Source organism: Indicator indicator, chromosome 26, assembly GCF_027791375.1.
Source record: "Indicator indicator isolate 239-I01 chromosome 26, UM_Iind_1.1, whole genome shotgun sequence".
In the NCBI taxonomy this organism is placed as follows: Eukaryota; Metazoa; Chordata; class Aves; order Piciformes; family Indicatoridae; genus Indicator; species Indicator indicator.
Genome location: NC_072035.1, coordinates 8,739,201 through 8,762,268, shown reverse-complemented (window position 1 = coordinate 8,762,268; position 23,068 = coordinate 8,739,201). Strand labels below are relative to the sequence as shown.

Sequence of the window (23,068 nt, the reverse complement as noted above, 5' to 3'; positions counted from 1 at the left end):
TTCTTTGGAGATGTTTAACTAACGAAAGTGGAGGAGCAGTGGTAGTGGCCTTGGAGCTGAGGCTGGCCCCTGCTCTGTGGCAGGGTGGCTGCATATCCCCTTGCTGTCCTGCTCCACAGCCCTTGGTTTTACCATCCTCTGTGGGATTAATAGCTCAGGGGAGACCTTCTGGCTCTCTGCAGCTCCCTGAAAAGAGGTTGGAGCAAGGTGGGAGGTTGGTCGCTTTTTCCAAGAACAAGCAATAGGAAAAGGGGAAACAGCTTCAAGTTGTGCCAGGAGAGGTTCAGGTTGGACATGAGGAAAAATTTCTTCCCTGAAAGGGTTGTAAAGCCCTGGACCAGGCTGGCCAGAGAAGTGGTGGAGTCCCCATCCCTGGGGGCACTTAAAAGCAGTGTAGATGTGGTGCTGAGGGACATTGTTTAGTGGTGACCTGGCAGTCTTTTCCAGTGAAAATGATTCCATGATTCTGATCAATTAATCTGTAGAGTAATGACCAGCGGGAGGAAATCTCCAAGCCCACCTGAGCTGCTCTGTGTTTGCAGGCTTACCTCCGCGTCGTGGTGTGGCTGGAATGAGGCCGTTGGTTGCACCATGCCATCATGCATCCCCAGCAGCTCACTCACCCCACAGCCTCTCTGTCGTGACGGAGGCTGCGGTCCCCGAGCAACCAGGGTGCTGCAGGACCCCCCATCACTAAGCCCCCACCACCCCAGCATGGCCTCTCTCATTGTGGTGACTGAGTACGATGCAACAGGGAGCATGTGTGAGGAGGAGGAAGAGATGAACATGCCCAGAGATGAGGGCTTCAGGGATGGCCAGGAGCCGAGGGCAAAGCTGCACCTTTCGGGCCGAAAGCTCTCCCTGCAGGAGCGGTCACAGCCTGCCCACTCACCTGGGGGTGATGACAGTGCCAATGAACGCTTCATCTACCCATCCCTCCCTTACTCCCCGGTGACGTCCCCGCACTCCTCCCCACGGCTGCCGCGGCGCCCAACAGTGGAGTCGAACCGCGTGTCCATCACAGGACTCCAGGTGAGGGGGAATCGTGGCTGCTCCCACAGTTCTGCCCCCAACTGCCTCATTTCCCTGCTATGGCATTGTTATGGCATTGGTTTTCGGCCTAAAATCTCACAGCATATCTGCATATGTGTGGTGGGAGGCAGTGGGATATCGTGGTCCTGAGAGATTGTGGAGTCTCCTTCTTTGGAGACTTCAAAACCCACCTGGACTCATTCCTGTGCAATCTGATCCAGGTGTGTCTGCATTAGCAGGGGAGTTGGGCTAGATGATTTCCAGGTATCTCTTCCAACCCCTGCCATTCTGTGATTCTGTGATCCTGGGCTGTGGAGACAGTCGTCAGGGAGGTGGGACTCAGTGGTCGACCATGTTTCATTTCTTTTGGAGATTCTGTCAGCTCTGACGGGCTTTGGGGAAGCCAGCAGTGTGCTGTAGTTTTATTTACCTTAAAATTATAAAAAAAGAGACAGACCTTCTGAGACCTAAAGAGAAAATGTCCCTGCCTGCCCCATCCTGTCAGTGCTGACAGAAGCCAGATAGCATGTGGCTGCTTTGCCCATAACAAATAAATATTTTCTGTGTCGGGTCACTAGCTTTAACCCTGTCGGAGTTCTCCTGGCTGCTGGTCCCCACCATCATGCACCCATCCTGTTCCACCTGAGTGGGCAATATCACCTGCTCAGCCATTAATGTTCCCAAAGAAGAGCAACTAAGCTGATGAAGGGCCTTGAACACAAATCCTGTGAGGAACAGATGAGGGATCTGGGGTTGTTTAGCCTTCAGAAGAGGGTAGCTGAGGGGAGACGTCATCTCCCTCTACAAATACCTCAAAGGAGTTTGAATTGAGGTGGATGTTGGTCTCTTCTCACATGCAACAAGTGATAGGACAAGAGGAAACAGCCTCAAGTTGTTGCAAGGGAGGTTCAGGTTGGATATTAGGAAAGGCTTCTTCCCAGAAAGGGTTCTCAGGCATTGGAATAGGCTGTCCACTGAAGTGGTGGAGTTACTATGCCTGGAAGTATTTAGAAGGAACATAGATGTGGTGCTGGGGGATGTCATTTAGTGGTTGTAGCTTAGAAGTAGTGGGATTGTGAGGTCTAGGTGGGCAGTTGGCCTTTACAATCTCAAAGGCCTTTTCCAACCTCAACAGGTCTATGATTCTATGAATTAGCCATGTTTATAGACATGGTGACATGTGGCTGGGCAGCTTGAGGTTGTGGCTCATGGATCAGAGCTATCTAGCTTGGGTGCCCAGGCAGAGCATAACAGGGTGGGAGCTTGCAGAGGTTTTACTGGAGGAGAGCTGTCCTGTGGCACATGTCAGACCTCACTTTTCTCCCCACAGGACTGTGTGCAGCTCAACCAGTACAAGCTGAAGGATGAGATTGGGAAGGTGAATATTGACTTGGTTTGGGGTGGGGTGGGGGAATTTGGGGTGGGAGGGTGTTGGACTTGCTTCTGCTTTCCAGCCAACGAGGTGGCAAGTTGCAGGTCCCTTCCAACCCCTACCATTCTGTGATTCAACCACTCACTGAAGCAACTTGGCTAGCTCCTCACTGCAGTGCTGGTGGTGCCAATTGAATTGTATATTTTTTAAAAACTATTATGATTAAATTTTCCCATTCTCCCTCCCTTCCACAAAATGGGGCATTTGAAGCTTTTCTTTGCTGGTGATGTGATGCCAGCCAATGTTTCCCACCATTCCCAGCATTGCCCGCTGGCTTTGTGGAGGAGCCCAGAGACTGGTTTGGTGCTGTGGGGTTATTTTTTTGGACTGTCCCTAACTCTTTCCCCGTGGCTGTGCTCTTCTGTAGGGCTCTTATGGTGTGGTGAAGCTAGCCTACAACGAGGATGATAACACCTACTATGTGAGTAGTGCCTGGCCCTGATGCTTTTAGCAGGGTAGGTAGGATGGAAATGGATTCCTTCAGCTACCTCCCTGCCTGGGTCTCTGATGGGCCCATCCCCATTTCATTCTTGATTTGCTCCAAATCCTACATTTTCTCCCCTCTTGCAGGCAATGAAGGTTCTCTCCAAAAAGAAGCTGATGAGACAAGCAGGATTCCCCCGTAAGTAGCACAAAAGCTTTAGGGTGGGTAGTGATTGCCACACCTAGGGGATGGGATTCTGAGATGCCATCCAGAGGGACCTGCACAAGCTTGAGAAGTAGGTCTGTGTCAACCTCATGAGGTTCAACAAGGCCAAATGTAAGGTCATGCACAGGGGCTGGGACAGCCTCGAGATTCGATTCAGACCGGGGATGAAGGGCTGGAGATCAGTCCTGTGGGGAAGGACTTGGGGGTGCTGGTGGGTGAAAAGCTGGACCTGAGCCAAGGAGACCTTTTTGTTGCCTTCTAGTACTGAAAGGGGCCTTTTAGGAAGAGGGAGACAATCTTTTTTGGAAGACCTGTTGTGACAAATTTATACTGAAGGAGGCAGATTTACACTAGATAAAAGGAAGACATTTTTTAGTGAGGGTGGTGAAACATTGGCCCAAGTTGCCCAGAGAGGTGGTAGATGCCCCACCGTGGGAGCATCGCAGGTCAGGTTGTCTGGGGCTCTGAGCAGCCTCCTCTAGTTGAAGATGTCCCTGTTCACTGCACGGGGATTGGACTAGATGACCTTTAAAGGTCCCATCCAACCCAAAACATTTTATGATTCTATGTGCTGGGGACGGCTGGGGCTCATTCCCAGCCAGGCCTCCCATCTCGGCCTTTCCCACAGGCCGCCCACCGCCCCGTGGTGCCAAAGCTGCCTCTGAGGGCTGTCTGCAGCCCAAAGGGCCCATCGAACAGGTCTACCAGGAGATCGCCATCCTGAAGAAGCTGGACCACCCCAATGTGGTGAAGCTGGTGGAGGTGAGCACTGGCTGACCCATCCGGAGGGTGGAGGAGCCTGGATGCTGCGGGGATGGGCTGCATGTTGGCTTGGGTGGAGGGGAGTGACCACAGAGGGACTGGGATAGCCGTGGCAGGTCCTGCCTATGAGAGACTCATGTTTGCCTTAATTGTAAAGGTTTTCTATTCCCACCTCCCAAAAGAGGATTTTTTTTTTCCTTCCCTGCCCAGAAAGGAAAATGCAGAAAAGTGTTGTTTCCTTGGAGGAAACCAGTGCTCAGATGGGTTTTGGGGAGGAATTGGTGTTTTCATGCTGCAGCCTTCCTGCCCTCCACCCACTCCCTGTATGAAATGGTCCAAAAATCCAGAATGAAGGATGTGCAGGCTGGAGTTTATTTGGCTCATGTGTCAGATGATGTTTCCTGTGTATTTTAAATATTTACTTCCTTGAAGTACAGCTATAGCTCTGTCCTCTTTTTGTTCCCACCCCTTGTGGGCAGAAGCTTGGAGAGAAGCAGACCATGTTCATGGTGCAGATGGTGCAGAATGGAGATGGTTGCTAAATAAAAAAAAATCTGTGTTTAATTTGCAAGTGTTTATGGTGCCGTTTAATTGCCTTTCCATTTCTTTTGGCAGGTCCTGGATGACCCCAGTGAGGACCACCTGTACATGGGTAACTGCCTACTGCCCTCTATCACTCATGGGATGGCAGGGGATGGGATTTGTTGGGGCAAAAAGGGTTCCCTCTGCTTTTTGGGGTGTCTGGGTGTGGGGTCTCTAATGGATCAGATCAAAGGGATCCAGTCTGGGTTCAGGAAGGAGACAGGAGTGCTCTAGAGCACTTCAGAGGCTTTAATTCAACTCCACAGCTCTCTGAAAGGGGGTTGTAATTAGGTGGGGGTTAGTCTCTTCTCCCAGGTAACAAGCAACAGGACAAATGGAAATGGCCTCAAGTTGTGCCAGGGGAGGTTTAGGTTGGATGTTATGAAAAATTTCTCTCCTGAAAGTGGCATTGGAGGCATTGGAACAGGCTGCCCAAGGAGGTGGTGGAGTCACCATCCCTGGAGGTGTTGAAAAAAAGGTGTCTCTTCAGGACATGGTTTAGTAGGCATGGTGGTTTTAGCCTGATGGTTGGACTTGATCTTAGAGGTCTTTTCCAACCTTTGTGATTCTATGATTTGTGTTCAGCCTGTACTAGTGTAGGAATGTGTGAAGCCTTCATGGCCAAGCATAGAGGTTTGCTCAAGGAGTGGGGCTGCCCTCGTTCTTGCAGAGAGTATTTTGGATGCTGAAGCTGCAGCAGAGTTAAGTATCCCCTTAACTAGAAATGGAAGCAGCCAACGTGCCTTGCATAAGAGGGCATCTCCTTTCTCAAGAAAATATTTTTAGAATGTTGATCATTGAAATAATTGCTTTTGTGCTGAAACTGCTCGCAGGAACTCTGACCTGGAGGTGATCAGTAACCACTTTTTCTTTTGTGTTGCAGTGTTTGAACTGGTGAAGCAAGGGTGAGTAGTGAACTCCACATGAACATCAGACAGGTTTGTGAGTAGCACAGCTTAGCCACCTATGGTGGGTCTGGGATTCAGAGGTTCATGGTGCATCTCCGATGGGTTTGGGTAGCCAGTTGTGTACACCCAGTATGTGCCTGCATTTGGGGCTGTGTGCAGTTTCTGTCCTGCAGCAAAGCCTGCAGGACCTGTTTTGGCACATCTAGATGGAGAACAAGCTCCACTCTATGTTGCCTTTGCAGCCCTGTGATGGAAATCCCAACTCTGAAACCTCTTAGTGAGGACCAGGCTCGGTTCTACTTCCAGGATCTGATCAAGGGCATCGAATACTGTAAGTGTCTGTGCAAATTTTATGTAATTTCTTTATTTTATTCTGAACACCTGAGGTTGGACTTTCTGCTGGGGTAGAGTGCCCTTTCTGGTGGCTCATGCTGCTGCTCAGGGGTTTTTGGAACTGGTCATGGTGTTAACAGGAGGGCTTATAGCTGTGTGTGGGCATCATGGCTCCTTTGCTGCTGAATTACTCTTGTTCCCTTTGGCTGCAGTGCACTATCAGAAGATAATCCACCGGGATATTAAACCCTCCAATCTTCTCGTGGGGGAAGATGGACACATCAAGATCGCTGACTTTGGAGTGAGCAATGAGTTCAAGGGAGCAGATGCCCTCCTAACCAACACGGTGGGCACCCCTGCCTTCATGGCCCCGGAGACGCTCTCAGAAACCAGGAAAATCTTCTCTGGAAAGGTATTGAATAGCAATTTGAGGAGTTTGGTACTAATCTTCCTTGTACACACTGTCTGTGGTAGATCTAACCATGCTTTCTCCTCTCCTCAGGCTTTGGATGTGTGGGCCATGGGGATCACACTGTATTGCTTCGTGTTTGGGCAGGTAATGTGATGGGCTTTTCAGGGCTGTTAGTGGTCTTGGGAGGTTGGTGACTGCCCCCATGTGCCAGATACATGGTGGGATATGCACCTTGCATTTCCATCAGAGCAGTCAGGTATTGCCAGTGGGAGACTGAGTTGTGTCCTCTTGACATTGAAGGCCATAAGGATGAGTAAAGAGATGAAACATCTGCCATATAGGGACAGGCTGTAAGAGCTGGGACTGTTCAGCCTGGACAAGAGAAGGCTCCAGGGAGCCTTAGAGCAGCCTTCTAGTACCTGAAGGAGGCCTACAAGAAAGCCAGGGAGGGAGTTTTTACAAGGGTTTGTATTGATGGGACAGGGAATGGCTTTGAGCTTGAAGAGCGGAGATTTAAACTGGAGATTAGGAAGAAATTCTTTACTGTGAGAGTGATGAGACACTGCAACCAGTTGCCCAGCAAGGTTGCGGATGCCTCCTCCCTGGAAATGTTCAGTGCCAGACTGGATGGGGCCTCGAGCAGCCTGGTTGAGTGGAAGGTATCCCTGCCCATGGCAGGGGGGTTAGAACTAGATGATCTTTAAGGTCCCTTCCAACCCCAACCTTTCTAGGATTCTGTGATTCTATATGTGGGTGGGAATGGGAAACCTCTGCCTGTCCCTGGGATGGGTGCAGCCAAATGGGACATGTTACTCTTTTTCCCTGGGGGAAAAATTCTGAGCCTGTACAGACTTTTTAGGAAAGGAGCTGCTGTATTAATTTTCAGTCATCAAGTAATTTTTAGTCAAGTCATTTGTCAAGTAATTTTTAGTCAAATGCTATTTTCATTGTGTTTAAAAGAAGTTACTGATATAATAGGAAATCTTCTGGTATTTCCCAGTAACTGCCTCCTTGTTTTCCATCAAACCCTAAGAGATCCTGATGCTTGATTGGCTGTCCCCGTGCTTCTTCTTAATGAGGCTACTGCTTTTCTTGTTGCTCTTTTCCTTCATGGTAGTGCCCTTTTATGGATGAACGGATCCTGAGTTTACACAACAAAATCAAGACCCAAACGTTGGAGTTCCCAGACCAGTGAGTACTGACAAAAACAACCCCTCAGTCCTTATTTTCAGCCTCACTTGAGTCATTTCTCAGGCACCGTCTGGGTGGGGCTCGCTGTGGTTTTGCAGAACTGAGGCTCTGAGCCCTTTTGTTGCTCTTTGGCCCTGGAAAACCTCCTTTAAATACAAAGGCAACATCTCCTGCTTTGCAGTAGTTGAAGAAGGAGTGATTGACATTGCAGAGGCGTTTCAGGGAATGGATTAACTTCAGCAGTTGCTGCCTGTTGGGTTTAGCCCGGGTGGAGTTGGTGTCAGGCTCTTCCAGCCCTGTATGTGTGGGATCATGCTTCAGATTGCCCAAAATGGGGATATTTTGCTTCCCTGAGGTATTTGGAGAGAAAGGGCTGTATGGTAGCTGGGTACATAAGGAACCCAGAGTTGTATCACTTCTAGGGCTGGAGTCCAGCCCCAGTCTGCCTGAGAAGGCCCATGGCAGCTGGTGCTGGGGTGAAGAAGGGAGGCAGCATCTGTCCCCTTCCCCATCTCCTCTCTCCTTTGCCCAGGCCAGAAGTTACAGACTTCTTGAAGGACCTGATTACACGGATGCTGGATAAAAACCCTGAATCTAGGATTTCGGTGCCAGAAATCAAGGTACTGGCCTGACCCCCTGGTGTTTGCTGTGGCTTCACTTCTGTTGGGTTCTTCTTGCTTGGCTTTTTCTTTGGGAGTCAGATTGATGGTGCCAGGCTAGGTCCTCCCCCTGTGCCCAGAGCCTCTGGGCAGGTAAGTCCCAGCTCCTTCCCTTGCTCCAGGACCTGTTGTTCAGTGTTGGGACCTTTGGTGCCTAGAGAAGTCACAGGCAAAAGGAAATCCCCTGAGTACAGTATTTCCTCTGCTACCAGGAAAGTACTGTGCAACAGCCTTTCGCAGGAGATTTCTGGTCCTTTGCCCCTGTGGGAGCCTGGAAGGGGCGAGAAGCTGAGAAAATGGAGACTAAGGTAGGGGGAAAGGATTGCAGGGGAATTGCTGAACAATTTTGTGCTCCTCCTGCAGCCACCCAAGATGCCAGGTGTGTGGGCAAGGAGAAAGAAGGGTTTCTGCCTTCTGTTGTGGATTAATTCAGGCCCAAGACCAGGACTCAGGGAGTCTCACCGTAACTGCTGCTCATATGTCTGGTCTGGAATAAATCACTCTTGCCTCTTGGTGCTGTCTCATCCCTAACATGAAAGAGTGAAAATAGGTCTTCTTCCCTAAAACCCATTGAGATACCCAGTACTGTAGGTCACCAAGATTGTGTAGATGAGGCCAGTGCTGGCTCTGGATGAGCCTCACTATGGCATTTTTTGCACCAGGCTCCAGCACCCCAGTGATGCTGGTGTGAGCTGGCTTGCCAGTGAGGTGGAGCATCTCTTCCCTGCTCCCTAGCCTTTCAGGCCATAGCTTGGGCAAGGAGATGCGTTTGCCAGGCCTGCATTGTTTGAGTTATGAAAAAGAGGAACTCGTTCCTGACAGGCTGTGTTATTAATTGAAGTTGCACCCTTGGGTCACCAAGAATGGAATGGAGCTGCTGCCCACAGAGGATGAGAACTGCACCCTTGTCGAGGTGACAGAGGAGGAGGTGGAGAATTCAGTCAAGCACATACCCAGCCTGGCCACTGTGGTGAGTATGAGGGAGGTGATGGTTTTGTGGGCACACACAGGTGTCAATGCTGCCTCCTGGGATGATCCTGAGCAGATGGAGATTGCTGCTGAAGGGCGAAAGCATTGGGCAAGATTAAAGCAAAGTTCTCCCATCTTGGAAATGAGCACTGCAAGATGGGGTCTCAGCATCTCGCTGAAGGTGGCTGTACCACTCAGTGCGGGGGAATGTTTGAGAGTGGTCCTAAAGGGACTCATCAGTGGGCAGCAGCAAGCTGTGTGATTGCCATGCTTGAGCTGGCTGCCTAAATATGCTGTATTTGGTCAGGGCAGAAGAGCATCTGGTCCAGGACCTGCCTATGGCTGGGAGTGAGTTTTTTGGCCAAACACAAGGAGCTCCTGCCCTGCTCTGCCCATCTGGTTTTAGGGGCTGTGGGAGCTTCCTGGGATGGAGATTTTATCTGGGCCACAGCGTGTGCCAGCCCCCGCCTGCAGCTATTCTTGGTGAATTCATCTCATTTCTTTTCAAGCTCTTATTTTTATGCTCCGCAACCCACTGTGGTGGTGAGAACTACAGTGTAACCTCACCCTGTGTGGAAAGTGAAATCCTTGAAGGTTTTGAATCTAATGATTTCTGTGGGTCCCCACTTACCCTTAGGCTAGGAGAAACAGTGAGTGACCACTCGTGGTGGTGTTATCTGCTTGTAAACACCCAGGCTGTGATTTTTTTTTTTTTGAAGCACAGGTCTCTCGTTGAAGTTTCTTTTCCATCTTGTAGCTGTGCCCACATCTGGCCCCATTTCTGGAGCTCTCTCCCATGTCAGTACAATGCAGAAATCTCCTCAGCCGCAGCTACATTAATATGCAAACGTGCCTTGTGCTGCTTCAGCTGAAAAAGCAGATCTTGCTCTGAAGAGATCCCCATTCATGAGGGGTTTTACCCTGCATCCTCTTTGGAGGTGACTTGCTGTGATGCAGTGGAGGATGGCTCAGTCTTCCTAGCCCTGTAGAAAATCCTGATGGATTTATCACAGCCCAGGGCAAAGGAGCTTTTAGGGAACCTCTTGCCTCTTAAATAACTCACCGCCCCCAGGCACATCTTGTGCTTCCCCATTTGCATTTGTTCTTCAGAATTACCCTCTGATGCCTCATATTTGTGCATCCAACTGCAGGCGTTAATGAATATGAGATCTGAGTGATTTTGACTCTTGTTTAAAATGCCTTCACCCATGGGGTGTGGATGGCACATGCAGTTCTGCTGTGTCAGGGCCCTCCTGCACCCTGATGAGCAGATAAATAAGGCACAAAGGGAGGAAGAGTGATATCAAATAAAGCCAGGGGTACCCAAAGCAGGATGCACATTCCAAGGCAGGGTCAAGTGCTCTTCATCTTGCTCTCTGCTCCCACTAGCAGAATAAGTTGGGGGAAGCCTGGAAGAAGCCCCAACATTTGCTCTGTTCCCAGCAGTCTCCAGAGGCAGCTGACACTGGGTAACATTGCTTTGCAGCCAAAGATAGACAAATGGACAGTTTTTCAGCTTCGTTTTGGTAAATGTTGAAGCAAAATTGTGCTGGTTCCTTCCCCTCTCCCTTTCCAATGAATTCTTCTGCCAGGTAATCATGGGGAACTGGAAATTTTCAGGTGCTGGATGCAGTAAACAATAAAATCTACTTCATGGGGGAGAAAATCTTCCTAGACTTTGCTTTCCTCTTGTTTGCAGCCTCTCATACCTAGTGTGGCTTTCATCTGCATGTCCAGTTGTTGCACTGTGGGTTTGAGATGAAGATACAGCCCCTGAATTAAGCAGCTGGAGACTTCTAAATGTGCTTCCTTTTGTTTTGTTTGTTGTTGTTGTTGGGTTGGGTTTTTTTTAAAGAAAAAGATGATTTTGACTCTTCACTACTTGCCTTAATTACTTGGGCATGAGGGTTGGATGTTCCTATTACTCTTGAATGAAAGGAAAAACTCCCTGATGAGCTTCAATATGGTCTTGCAGATCTTGGTTAAAACGATGATCCGGAAGCGATCCTTTGGGAACCCATTTGAGGGGAGCAAGAGGGAAGAGCGGTCGTTGTCTGCCCCTGGGAACCTGCTGCCGTAAGTGTCATCACCTTGCCCCGACCAGCACAGGAAGAGAATTCAGGGAGCTGAGCTTTGAATCTTCGGTGTGGGGCCATGACAGGAATGTTCAGGCACCCTCTGTCTGACCCATAACCACTTCATGTGATGATTTTTGTGACACTGCCTATCCTGCCCCTCCCAAGGGCTGAAAATCATCTTTTTATGGCACTTCCAGCCTGCTACAGGGGAGCTGGGGGGGAGACAGCACAAGCTGAGAATTCCAAAGCTGCCATGGCAGGGAAAGGGCAGGGTCTGGTGTCTTATTGTCTACTTTTGTCTTTTTCTGAGTCACTCAGCAACCATTTTATTTCCTTTTAAAGCAGGAAACAAGGCAGTGAAGATAATCTGAAATGCAACGACTTGCCCAACGTGGGAGAGGAGGAACTTCTTTCATGAACATGAACTTTGTGGTTCTGTTGAGCAGCTCGGTCCAGGGCGCTCTTTAAAGCGTGCGGCTGCAGATGAATGACATTAACAGAGCCTCCACCAAACAGCATGGCCTGGCGCTATTTCAGTCTGATGCTGGATGCAGAGCTTACCTAGCAGCATGTTGTAAGACATTGACTACTTGTCGTAAACATTGAGCATCTCTGATCGCTTGGACTGCTGACTTCTTGTGGGAGAGGCACTGGCTGATAGCAGAGGTGAGATATCTGGTTGAGCAGCAACAGTGCTTTGCAAAAAGCAAACAAACAAGCAAGCAGTTGAAGCTGCTTTGGGAACTGCTTTTACCTGGGGTAATCCAAATAATTTCTGGGAACTAAACACCAGCGTCCCAGGGGTGTCATCTGCCCAAGGTGAAGTCGCTGGGTGCACGCAGAAGGGTGAAGCTTTTGCCAAGTGTCAGACAGAACAGTAAAATTACACCTGTGCACTTTGAGAGGTCACCACCTTCCAGAAATGTTGTTGCATCTAATTCTCGTTGTGCTGGTTTGATTTTAATTGACACCTTTTTAACTGCATGGAACAAAGCAAAAATCCACCTTTTCAGCTTTTTCAAGAATGCCTACCTTTGTGAGCCAAGTTGTGTTAAACAGCATCTTCCAGACACTCAGAAAGTGAGGTTAATTATCTCCTAAGGTAATTAACACCTTTCCTAAGGTCTTGGTGTGACTAGGGCTTGGTAAATTGAGTATTCAGTGTATGAAAGGAAAAGGTATTTAAGGGCTTAAGTTCAGTCTGAACTATTTTTGCTGCAGACACAGGAGTGGAAGGTAGTGTTTAACTGAATGTTTGCTTTGAACAGATGAGGAAGCACTAAAGACAGTTTATTTCTAAATCTTGTACTTGATCTAGGTAGATATATTATTAAATATGAAATTCAGGGTAAAAATCCTTCACTTCCATGTACATTACATGGTTTACTACAATTACAAGTAATACAACTTACGCTATTTTTTAAGTATAGACTTAGGGCTTGCTTAGAATTTAAGATCTTAATGAAATACTCAGATTAGCTAGCGATTTTCAAAGAAACTTTTTGTTTTCCAAACTCTTAATCTGGATTTTGGGGCCAATGCTATGTATTTTATGCAAGTTTGTTACCAGTAATTTGTGAATGCCTGTGGATCAGAGGCTTGTTAGTAAATTCAGTGTATAGCTAATTAATGGGGCTGTTTCTTATGAAGAGTTCTTTCACTTTCAGTCAGATTACTCTGATTATTTTGTGGTGCTTGTTAAAAAAAATAATACTGCTATCATCTGGTGGGAGAGATTTTGATTTCCAGACTCACTTTCCCAAGTTCTCTGTGCTTGGACAAAGCTAGAGACAAGTCAGGGTTGGCTTGAGAAAAGGGGTCACGGTAAGTACATGGCACTGGGTCAGGGAAAAGGTCTGACCTCTGCTCTTCTCAGTCTGATGTGGTTGTGTGACCTTGAATGAGGCATTTAAAATAATGGTGTACCTGAAAGAGGGGAAGGATTCAAATGTTCCAAGCAAGGGACTACTAACATGTAATTCTTTGCCTTGAGGAAGAAGACGCAAGGAGAGACCCAAGTATCTTGATTAGGAATAAGATCTCTAACCCTGGCCACAGGTGCCCTGCCTTTAGGAAGTGACTGTCCCCTTGTCTTCCTTGATCTTGGGCCATGCAAGCAGCAGTGTGACAAGGTCCTTGACCCTACTGCAGTTGGACCTGGCCTGGTAATTCCTGGTGAGGACAGGTCATTGTTAAAGCCAGGGCAGTGCTAATGTGTGCGCAGATGCCTACGCAAACTGTCCCATGTGTATTTCGATCACTTGAAGCAATGCTCCCCCTAAATCACAATTTCTTACTGAAAACATTGTGCTGCTGGTCTCTCTCCAAAGCCATGATAGTTGGTGGTTTAGGAGCAGTACTATGGAGTTTGGAGCCATAAGACACACACTGTTTTCCTCCTCATTTAGTCCAAGACTAAGCCAAAGCTCTGCAGCTTCAGCTCTCGGAAAACCAGACAGGTAACTTGGGTGCCAGCACTACTACAGCTGCCTATCTCCTCCTTCTTAACCAGGACTTTTCATGTGGATACGTGTGTGAGTGGGCTGCTGGGTTCTCAAACCCTGTCTGTGGGCTTGTTCTGCCAAAAAACTAATTAAAAAAAAGGGGGATCTGATTATTTGTAGCTGGTGCATAGTGAGGTGCGTGGTGTGCTTTTGTTAGAGGTGAGCGATAGAGCTGCTGTGTGCTGCCTATCTTGGGTCTGTGATGTGACAGGTGCCTGGTGAGACAGTTCTCACCAAATGGACTTGGAAGGTGCAATGCAGCTTCTAAACTGAATAAGCTGGGCCCAGTTCCTCAATGCCCAGAGATCAGTGTCCCATGGCTAGCACAGGCTTGGTCTGTAAGGATCCTAAAGCTCAGCACCTCTCTCAGGCACTCTCCAAAACAATTGTCTCTCAGTGCCAGCTCTGCAGGGCTGCAGCCAAACGCATGTTCCTGAGAAAAACTCGATGTAGATTTTTTTCCTCTTGTTAGTTACTTCTAAAAGCATCAAGTGTGGCTGTGTGAGGAAGAGCTGTCTACATGCATGACCTGTTAGAGAAGCTGTACTGTATACATAACCCTGCTCAGTTCCCTAGCTGCTGTCACCAGTAGTAATGCTATCTTTTATAGTGAAGTAAACATTTTGCTTGTGCCTTGGAACTGGGTTATAGCTTGACTTCCCCAATTCCCTTCCTTTCAAACAAGCCCAGTGCTGACTGTAGGCTGAATGCTGGGTATTAAGCCTTTTTGGCTCTGAAAGCACACAGGAAAGTGCTAGGGGGAAACCAGGCCTCTTGTCTAAGTAGTTTTTTCTTGGTGGTCCCCTCTTACCTATCAGGCAATTGATCTGCTTCTTTTTTAAGGTCCTGAACAATTGCTGATTTTTATACTGTTTGTTTAAATGACCAAGGCTTGTGTTTCATTCCTACCCCTTTATTATGCATTTAACTTTATCAGGTGTATCAAGTTTAAATACTGTGTATTTACCACTTTTAAATTGTATTACTTAAGAAGAAAGAAAACCAACTAACCAAGTGTTTTTCCACACAGCTGTTTAAGCCTCTGTGTACATGTTGAAATAAATGACATGCAATCAAACTCAGAGTTAGTTGATCAAGTGGAACCATTATCCTGTGTGTCTGGTCTTTACCAAGCTATGAGTCAGCTTGTTGGAAGAGGAGTCTGAAATCACCTTCCTCTGTAGTTAGATTGGGTGCTCCACCATTACTGGGGATCCTGGGCTAGAAGGAGCCCACAGTGGCTTTAGCCAGTGCATGAACCAAACTGAGCCATTCACATGCACAGCCTAAGGTGCTGACTCATGGAAAGGCAAATGAAGAATAGAATAAAATGATAATGCTGTAGCAAACCCTGGAAAAAGGCAGTAGAGCCTCAGCCAGGATGGTGGAGGTATGGGATATCTCAGGGCTCTGTAACACGAGAAAAGGTTCAGAGAAAGGCAAGAGCTGTACCTTGTGTGCCAGTGTGAGCACTAGAGCTGCTCAAGGCCACGTGAAGATAAAATCCAACAAACTCACTTAAATCAAATTGTGCAAACCTATTAAATGCAGCAGGGGCTGCGCATGGTGGTGAAAACTATGGGAGGTATGCCAGGGAATGACAGCTGGTGCTAACTTGCCTCCAACTTTCAATTTCTGTCCCTTGGATCAGGTTTTAATGCAACAGACACAGACAAGATGGTAAGAGAGCCAAGGTGGAGCAGAAACTGCAATTCCAGCAGCACTCTTGCTGAGAAAATCAAGAAGCAAAACAGAGAGCAGCACTGGCTTTGACTGCTCTCTGGTAACAGTTGGTATCTGCCAAATGAAGACAGTTCACTGACCCTAACCTGCATGGACCCCAGGGAGAAATAACCAAGCAAAACCCACCTTGCAGGACTTTAAGAGGGTAATATTTTATTGAAAATAAAATTTAAAGTAGTACCACAAAAAAGAGACAAAATGGAAAAATATTCTGTACCCAGTAGGCCATTTACCATAGCACCATGGAGCCAACGCCACTTTGCCTTGGTCTGTGGCCTCTGGAGCTTGGAGACACAAATAGGGAGCACAGGCTCATCTAAGCATCACAATCCTTCAGGGCAAAGATAAGTGATCTGACAACAGCAAGGAGCTGCTTTCCCAAGGTTAGGCAACACCTAGCAGGAGCTGTACTCACTGTAAGGAAGGATCTGTGCCAGTTACCCTGGGCTCTCTGCTACCAGTGAGCTCAGGAACAGGAGGACTGTCAAAGTGACAATGTGGAGCAGTCCCTGCCCTAGGCTTAGCTGGTGCGGAGGCCTGCACTTAGTGCAATTAACCTGGAAAGACAGCAGACAAGGAGCAGACCCAGTTCTTCTCAGCCACTAGCAGTAGCGAACAGCAGTGAAGAAGGTCCCTTTCTCAGGTTTGTTCCCCTTTCTTCCAGTGAAGCAGGGGAGGGTCTCACCGCAGGGTCAGGGAAACTGTTCACAGCAACAGCTGGTCCCATTGCAGCAGGAGGTCAGGAGTTTGTTCCGTATGTCTCATCAATTCCCTACAAGTATCAAGGATCACAGCTGCTGTCAGAAAACTCTTATTTCTCCCCCTTCCTTCTTTCACATGAAACCCTCTGCACAGGCAAGCTACTCACTCTCACTCAGAGTTTACTCTTCCAGTACCGCAAGTTCTTTTGATTCAGAAATCTACCCTCTGCAGCAACGCTTCCCACCAGGGCTGCAGGGCTGGATTCTACCCTCAGCACCACTCAAGCCACCCCACTACCCCCGCTAAACCTTTCTGCTGGCCAAACGCACAATTTGGATTCTGAAGGCAACTGTGGCTGTCAGTATACTGGTCTCAGAAAAGACCAACTCTTTGAATGAGTTTGTTCACAGCAGCAGGAACCCTCAAAAGCCAAGCTGTTGGCTGCAGCACTCTGAAGGCAACTACCAAGGACTGTAAACCAAAAAAGAGATGCAGTGGGAACATGACGAATTCTTGAACATGTATTTCCCTCTCCAAGAGTGGTTTCCCAGGAAACATGACAATATTTGTTTCTAGTGCTCCTCCCTGCAACAGCTTTGAGGTAAAAATTAGCTTCTCTGACAAAGACAAAGTTTACTCTGAGTTCAAAATCCCTCTTTGATGGGGACTTTCTATATCCTGTTTCAGAGTAACACCACAGCTAGAGAAGGAAGCAACTTTGCCTTAATTCTGCCTTCACTGATGCTTACCAGTTCATAATCCTCCACATATTTGTATTTCTTCTCCCGATAGTAGTATTTCTTCTTCATGCAGTGCAGAACAACGATGTCACACAGCACTGTTGCCTGGTGGGAGATTGAAAGAGTTTAAGACAATGATCCTCAGAACTGTGGCACTGACTCAGAACCAGGTCCAAGTGCAGACAGAATCACTTACAACACCAAACAGTGCCAAGCCAGAGCCGATGTTAATCATGGTAGGAATTACATCAAATTTTCCTGCCTAGAAGACAGCCACAAGGGTGAAGATGTTTTTTTTTTTTGTCAGCATCTCAGAAAGCCCTCACCACAAGATCTCTAGGAACAGAGTCACCCTACCTTTCCGAACACTATGATATCAAAGCGGATGCCATAAGCCTTGATGAGCGTCCGTGATTCATTGCCGTGACTGTCCTTGTAGTATTTTGCAAACCTGGAGAAGACAGGGCAGAGCTTAGCTGGAAATTTTGAGGTTGTTTATGTGATCATACAACATCCAGGTGTATACCCCATCCCAAGATGGGCTGAACACTAGTATTTCCATAGACAAGCCCAAAATGATGGCAAGGTTTCATGCAAGCAAGCACATACAGGAGAAAAACCCAGCAAAGGTGAATTTAAGACAGCAGTTAGCAAAGCCACATCAGGAACTTGAAAAGCACAGGCAGGGGAGCAAGCTTCAGCAGGGGAGCAACAGGGCAGACAGGAAGAAATTGAGCTACACGTGAGAATCGGTCCTCAGTCAGAGGCAAGCAGGAGGCTGCAGGAGTGCAGGCAGCCACGGGAGGGCAGGGCAGGGAGCGAGCAGGCAAGACAGCTCAGACCGGCACACGAGGGCCCTTCTTGTCCCGCACAGTGCGACTCGCAGGCAAGTGACAGGGAAAAGGCATAAGAACATGTAAGTGAGATCAGACTTACTCTGACATATGGTTGACTAAGCCAGGAGGAAGCAGAGAAGAGGGTGGAAGAAAAGAGGAAGGGTTGGTAAGGGGCTGAACCACGGTCTGGAATTAGCAAGAGCGCTTCAGAACCCACAGAAGCCTGGCTGCAATATCCTCCAGCCAGTCCCATTTGGCACCCCATATACCTGCTGGCCTGGCACTTCCCAAACACACACTTATGCTGTCTGCATGACAGCAGCTTCTCAGTGAAGTCACTTGAGTGCCACCAAAAGAGATGCCCTGTGCCAAGGGAAGAGTTTGTGATTCTAGAAACAGGCATAGCCCTGAGCCTTATTTCCTCACAAGCAGGACAGTTTCCACGATCTTGGCAAGGGGGGCAATCCATGTCATTATAGCTCTGATCCTGGATGCAACCAGCTACCCAGCTCTGTGCTGCTGGTTTTACTGGAGGTACTGGACCTATCAATACTGTCCAGAATTCATGTGTGGTGCTGTACACCAAAAGGATACTCCTGATCTTCAACTGACAGAGCCACTTGCTAGAGGTTAGATTTCCCTGAGGCACAGCAAAGGAGGTGACTCAGTCTCCCACCCGTACATCCCAGACCCCCATCAGCACACCCTGAAACAGTCAATTCTGACACTGCCACACCACTAGAGGCTGGCCCAAACAGGAGGCTGGCTCAAACTGGTCACCCAGATGCTGATGCAAATGACTCAGACACTGATGCAATCAGTGGAGCCTCCTCCTGTGCTGTGGTTTGCATAGTGAGGATCTGACCTGCTCTTAGTTTTACAGTATCAGAGAAACATTCCCAAGTTTTACAGCACCATGGAAAGTTAAGGACTACTCCTCTCAAGTGCTAGAGGAGTACAGGTAGCCTGTAACACTGTGCCTGAGCTGCAGGAACACCTTGCAATCTGCTCTAGGTGAACCTGCTTTAGAAGGGGGTTGGACTAGATGATCTCCAGAGGTTATTTCCAACCACCACCATGCTCGGATTCTGTGACCCCAGGTACTCTCCCATAACCATGGTACCTGAAGTTGTAGCCAGGTGAGACAGTGTGGCCTGAGTCCTTGCTGTCGAGGCGCCGGAAGGAGTATTTTGGCACACAGTGGGAAGCAGCTCTGTCAAGATTGCAGTCCCAGTTGATCTGCAGTGCCATGACTCCACCCTGCCAAGTGTAGGAGAGGAGAAGGTGAGCAGTCAGAATGCCCAGGCTATCTGCTCACCAGAACCCTGATTTGCTGGCCCATGTCCCTGTCCCAAACACTCTTTTCCCCTACTACAGAAGAACCTTGCATAGAACTCCACCCAAACAAGCCAAGGTCAAATACTGGCTAAGTAGAATTGACTTCAGTTCCTCTGGCCTGAGTAGCTCTCCATTCTGCAGCTACTCTGTCCCCTGCAGCTCACGCCATGAGGCAGAGAGGGAAAATACCTACCACTCCTCTTCTACACAGCTGAGGCCCAAGAGAAGGGTCTGCCAAATACCTCCACAGCCATTTCCTGGAAATTCTGCCCTGCAGCTTCAACTATTTTCCCTAAACGGAAGATAGGGCAGAAGGGATCAGTCTGGGAGTCATAGATGCAGTTCTTGAGGTAGGTGGCATTGATCGTGGGGAGGATGTTTCGCCTACAGGAAAGCAGAGAGAGAAGATCTGTTGCATCTTCTTGCACTCCTCCATCTCCCCTTTACTGTCCATGAGACCAGACAGTGCAACACCCCACACACTACTTACTTGCTGAAGTTGAACTTAGGGTACCAAATATTGTTCTTCACCAGAAGGGTGAAGTTCTCAGCTTCTTGCAGAAATGCTGGCCTACAAAGTAATAGGAAAATTAATTAAGCTAATTTTTATCTTCACAAACAGGACTCTGCAGGATCCTGGATGATCACCTCTTCAGCTTTTCCCCAATAGTACCTCATAGTGAGAGTCATCAGCTGCATACTACCAACCTCTTCTTGAGAGAGTCCTCACAGAGTGGGAAGACAGAGCACTCACCTGGGTATATGATAGTCATCCTCCACAGGGCACCATGCAAAGATTTCACAGGTCTTAATGCTGCCATTGTATGATAAACACTCCCCAGTCTGGATGCCTGGAAAGACACGTGAGTGAAAGTATTGCCAGGCAAAAACAAAGAGGCAGTAATTGCCCTCTGGTATCTCCTCCCTCCATAAGGTGAAAGCAATCTGCTCAGAAGTGAAGTGCCAGAACTAAGACCCCATTATCCTCCATAGCAATTTGTATTGAAGTTTCATAAAAATAAGCATCACGTCCCTTTTGGAGTCAAATCGTCCTCTACATGAAATATTGCTTCATGGACTTAAGGTCTTGAAAAGCCCTCACACTATTTGCTAACTCACCAAAGTAAACATCTATCCAGCATCCACCCAACACAGCCTAAGCCCATCTGTTCTTTCACAGAATAAAAACCTGAGCTTCCCTTTCCCTTTCAGTTCTGAGAACAGAAAGACTCAATTGTAGTTTCCTCCACAGGAGGGAAGGCACAGCACAGAGGTAGCACAACACAGACTAAAATGAGTCCTTGCTGCCAGCTTCTTACCATTGCTGTGAGAACTGACATATCCTGGAACACAGTCGCTCTTCACCTTGCACTCTGTTTCATCATCTGGAAGCTGGAAAGAAACAATAATTACATTAAACTCTACAAACTTCCCACCCACACAAAGCAGGATTAAAGCAGATGCTGTACCTACCTCCGGGCAGCGGCCTTGGCTCTGATTCAGTGTGAATATCGCATTGGTCATAACAAACACAGTGTTCTTCTCCTGAACACACGAAACAAGAAGGAAATTTATGAGTGACAGTCTGCAAATACTATCCAAGTCACTCTGCCTTTGCTGACAGAGCCCAGGTGGACCCACAGATGGGACTTGCTTTAGACAGTGCTGGTGTAGCATTAAAGAGCAAATTCTCACATCTATTGCCTGATGTCTGTGGGACTAGCAATCCTTTCTATCCTCCCACTTGGCCGAAAAGTCCTCATTCACATTATGATAACACAGGTATCAAGGGAGTTGTAAAGCAGGAGCAGAAAGTAAGTTCCAGCTGCAAGTCTGCAACTCCCACTTTTAATTGTTTTTTTCCCTTTTCAGTATCTCTATTAGAAATTGACCTGTCCTGGTTTGTTTATCCAGGGTTGCTTCTGCTCTGCTGATAGGCAAGTATGATCACTCAGTAAAATCCAGATCAATCTGCCACTTTTTTTCTGCACCATATCTCATGCAGAGAGAGTAACCCACAACTAGGAACTTGGTCATGCCTGCCAACCCTGAAGGCTGCTACATATTACCTGAGGAGTGCAGACTCCCACAGAGTCAATCAGTAACTACAGCAATACCCCCTGCATGGTTCCAGATCAAGCGACCTGCAGCCTGTTCCTGAGGTTTCTGCCAAGAAGTTAACATGGAGTTGTTTGCTTTAGAAAGCAGTAAGAAAGAGGACACGTGGTTATTGTTGCAACTTTTTCCTGAAGTCTGCAAAATTCTCCCTCTTACACAAGCACACGCACACTTTTCCTGAACAAGGCTAATGGAGCAGGTGCTGGGCACAATCTGCAATGCAGCAAAGCTGCTTTGCTCTCTCATATCGAGGCTGAAGCTGCTCCAGACCTCAGTGGACCTTGGCAGGGCAGTAACTGGTGGTTAAAAAAACCCCTCCCTCTGGGTATGAGAGCGACGAATACCTGAGGAGGAATGACATAGTCAGCCACATCCCAGATCCTGGTTCCCAAGGTGGATGTGTTTGTCAGTGTTACTCCTTTCACCTTTGTGGTTACAGAACTAACCACTGAGTCTGTTTCCTGGTAGCCCTTCTCCCACAGAAAGACCCAGCTGCCAGGGAAGCATTGCAAGAAAGAAAAACCACAAAAAAATTAAAACAACAAGAAAACAGAAATAACAAAACCCCACATAAGCAACAAAACCCAGATAAACACCATAAACCAGAGCAGGCAGCAGGCGTCTCTCCTTTTTTCACGTGTCACCTGAAAGGGCTGGTCCGGACAGTTCCATAGCACTTCCCTACATGAGGCTCACAGGACAACTAATTTCTCTTCTGACTGTTTTGGGGTGTTGCGGATTTTTTTGTTTATTTTCTTTTCTCTTCGTCCAGAGCTTTTGCAGGATGCAACTCTTGGTTTTCTGCATGGCCGCTCCGGGCCGGTCTCTGCTCCTGAGGGCTCCTGTCCTGTCTGCAGCTGCGTCTAATCAGCCCTCTCGTGAGGGGTCCGGTCCTGTCTGCAGCTGCGTCTAAGCAGCCCTACAGCCCCACTCAAGGCCAAGCCCAGCGGAGGTGTCTCATCATCTGTTTGTCACCTCTATGCCGTTAGCACCCACAAGGTGGGCGGGCGAGCCCCGGCCTCCCCTCAGCCCCGCAGCGGCCGCTTCCCGCCACCGCCACCCTGACCGCGCCTCCCTCTCAGAAGAGCGGGGCTCGGCAGCTGCCTCTCCGCCTCGCCCAGAAAGGAGCTGCCCGACTTCTGCCCTTCAGCCTCATGGCTCCAGGGGGCTCCCAGCGAGGACTCCCCCTTCCTCCTTCCTGGCAGCCTCGGCGGGGCTGCGGGATTCCCCCGAGCGCAGCCCGGCAGGGCCAAGGGACGGAGCCCCTGCCGCCTGCTCACCCACCCGATCACGTAGGCGAGGATGGCGAGCTGCACCCCGCGGTTGATGAGCCCCACTTTGCGGCTCCGGATCAGCACGATGCGGGGAGTGTCGTACTCGAAGAGGAAGCTGTGGAAAGCGCCACACGACACCATGGCGGCCTGGAAGGGCGCGCGGGAGCTCCCACAGGCCAGGCAGCAGCTGGCGCAGCCCCCGCGAAGCCACAGCGCCCCGAGCAGCCCGGAGAGCGCTCCCGCAGCCCCAGGCCTTGCACCGGTTCGGGCTCTTGATTACCGGCCGTGTCCCAGCCCCGCCCGGAGGCCCTGAAGCCTCTCCTCTGGCTGTTTTCGACGGGGAAAAGGGATTCCCCGCCGGCCTCACCCCTTTGGGGCTGCCTGGGATAGGCTGGGGCTCGCCAGCCGGGGTAATGGCGCTGCCCTGAAGCCTCCTGCTGCCGGAGCTCGGCTGTGGGAAGTGCAGGTGGTCATCTTGAGAAGGAGGCTCTCACCTCAGTTAGAAACACAAAACCGTTTTAGTTGGAAAAGGCTTTTAAGATCATCAAGTCCAACCGTTAACCCAGCACGGCCAACTTCACCACTAAACCATGTCCCTCAGGACTACATTTGCAAGTCTCTTAAGTCCCTCCAGGGATGATGACTCCACCACTTCCCTGAGCAGCCTGTAGCAGGGCTTGACAAGCCTTTGGGGAAGAAACTAATACCCAACCTAAACCTCTCCTGGTGCAAACATTTCATCTTATCCTGGTGCAGACATTTCATCTTATCCTCCCTTGTTACCTGGGAGAAGAGACTGACTCCCA

General features: G+C 48.7%; 2 protein-coding genes across 2 annotated transcripts; one reads left to right on the top strand and one right to left on the bottom strand.

The window, feature by feature from the left end:
- The first annotated feature begins 714 nt into the window (after positions 1-714).
- Positions 715-11,425, top strand: CAMKK2 (calcium/calmodulin dependent protein kinase kinase 2). The gene is made up of 16 exons (XM_054392539.1): positions 715-1,032; positions 2,363-2,410; positions 2,832-2,885; positions 3,035-3,086; positions 3,742-3,875; positions 4,491-4,527; positions 5,341-5,362; positions 5,608-5,696; positions 5,911-6,110; positions 6,201-6,254; positions 7,228-7,301; positions 7,834-7,921; positions 8,173-8,268; positions 8,802-8,930; positions 10,905-11,005; positions 11,353-11,425. The coding sequence occupies exons 1-16, from the start codon at positions 715-717 to the stop codon at positions 11,423-11,425; spliced, it is 1,569 nt and encodes a 522-aa protein (XP_054248514.1).
- Positions 11,426-15,993: 4,568 nt separating this feature from the next.
- On the bottom strand, positions 15,994-22,403 carry P2RX4 (purinergic receptor P2X 4). Its single transcript, XM_054392915.1, has 12 exons — positions 22,273-22,403; positions 21,333-21,480; positions 20,344-20,415; positions 20,190-20,262; positions 19,625-19,721; positions 19,361-19,441; positions 19,113-19,254; positions 18,656-18,792; positions 17,054-17,147; positions 16,893-16,958; positions 16,706-16,801; positions 15,994-16,026 (listed from the first exon to the last, which is right to left on the bottom strand). Exons 1-12 carry the CDS (start codon positions 22,401-22,403, stop codon positions 15,994-15,996), a joined length of 1,170 nt encoding a protein of 389 aa, XP_054248890.1.
- Between the last annotated feature and the right edge of the window lie 665 nt (positions 22,404-23,068).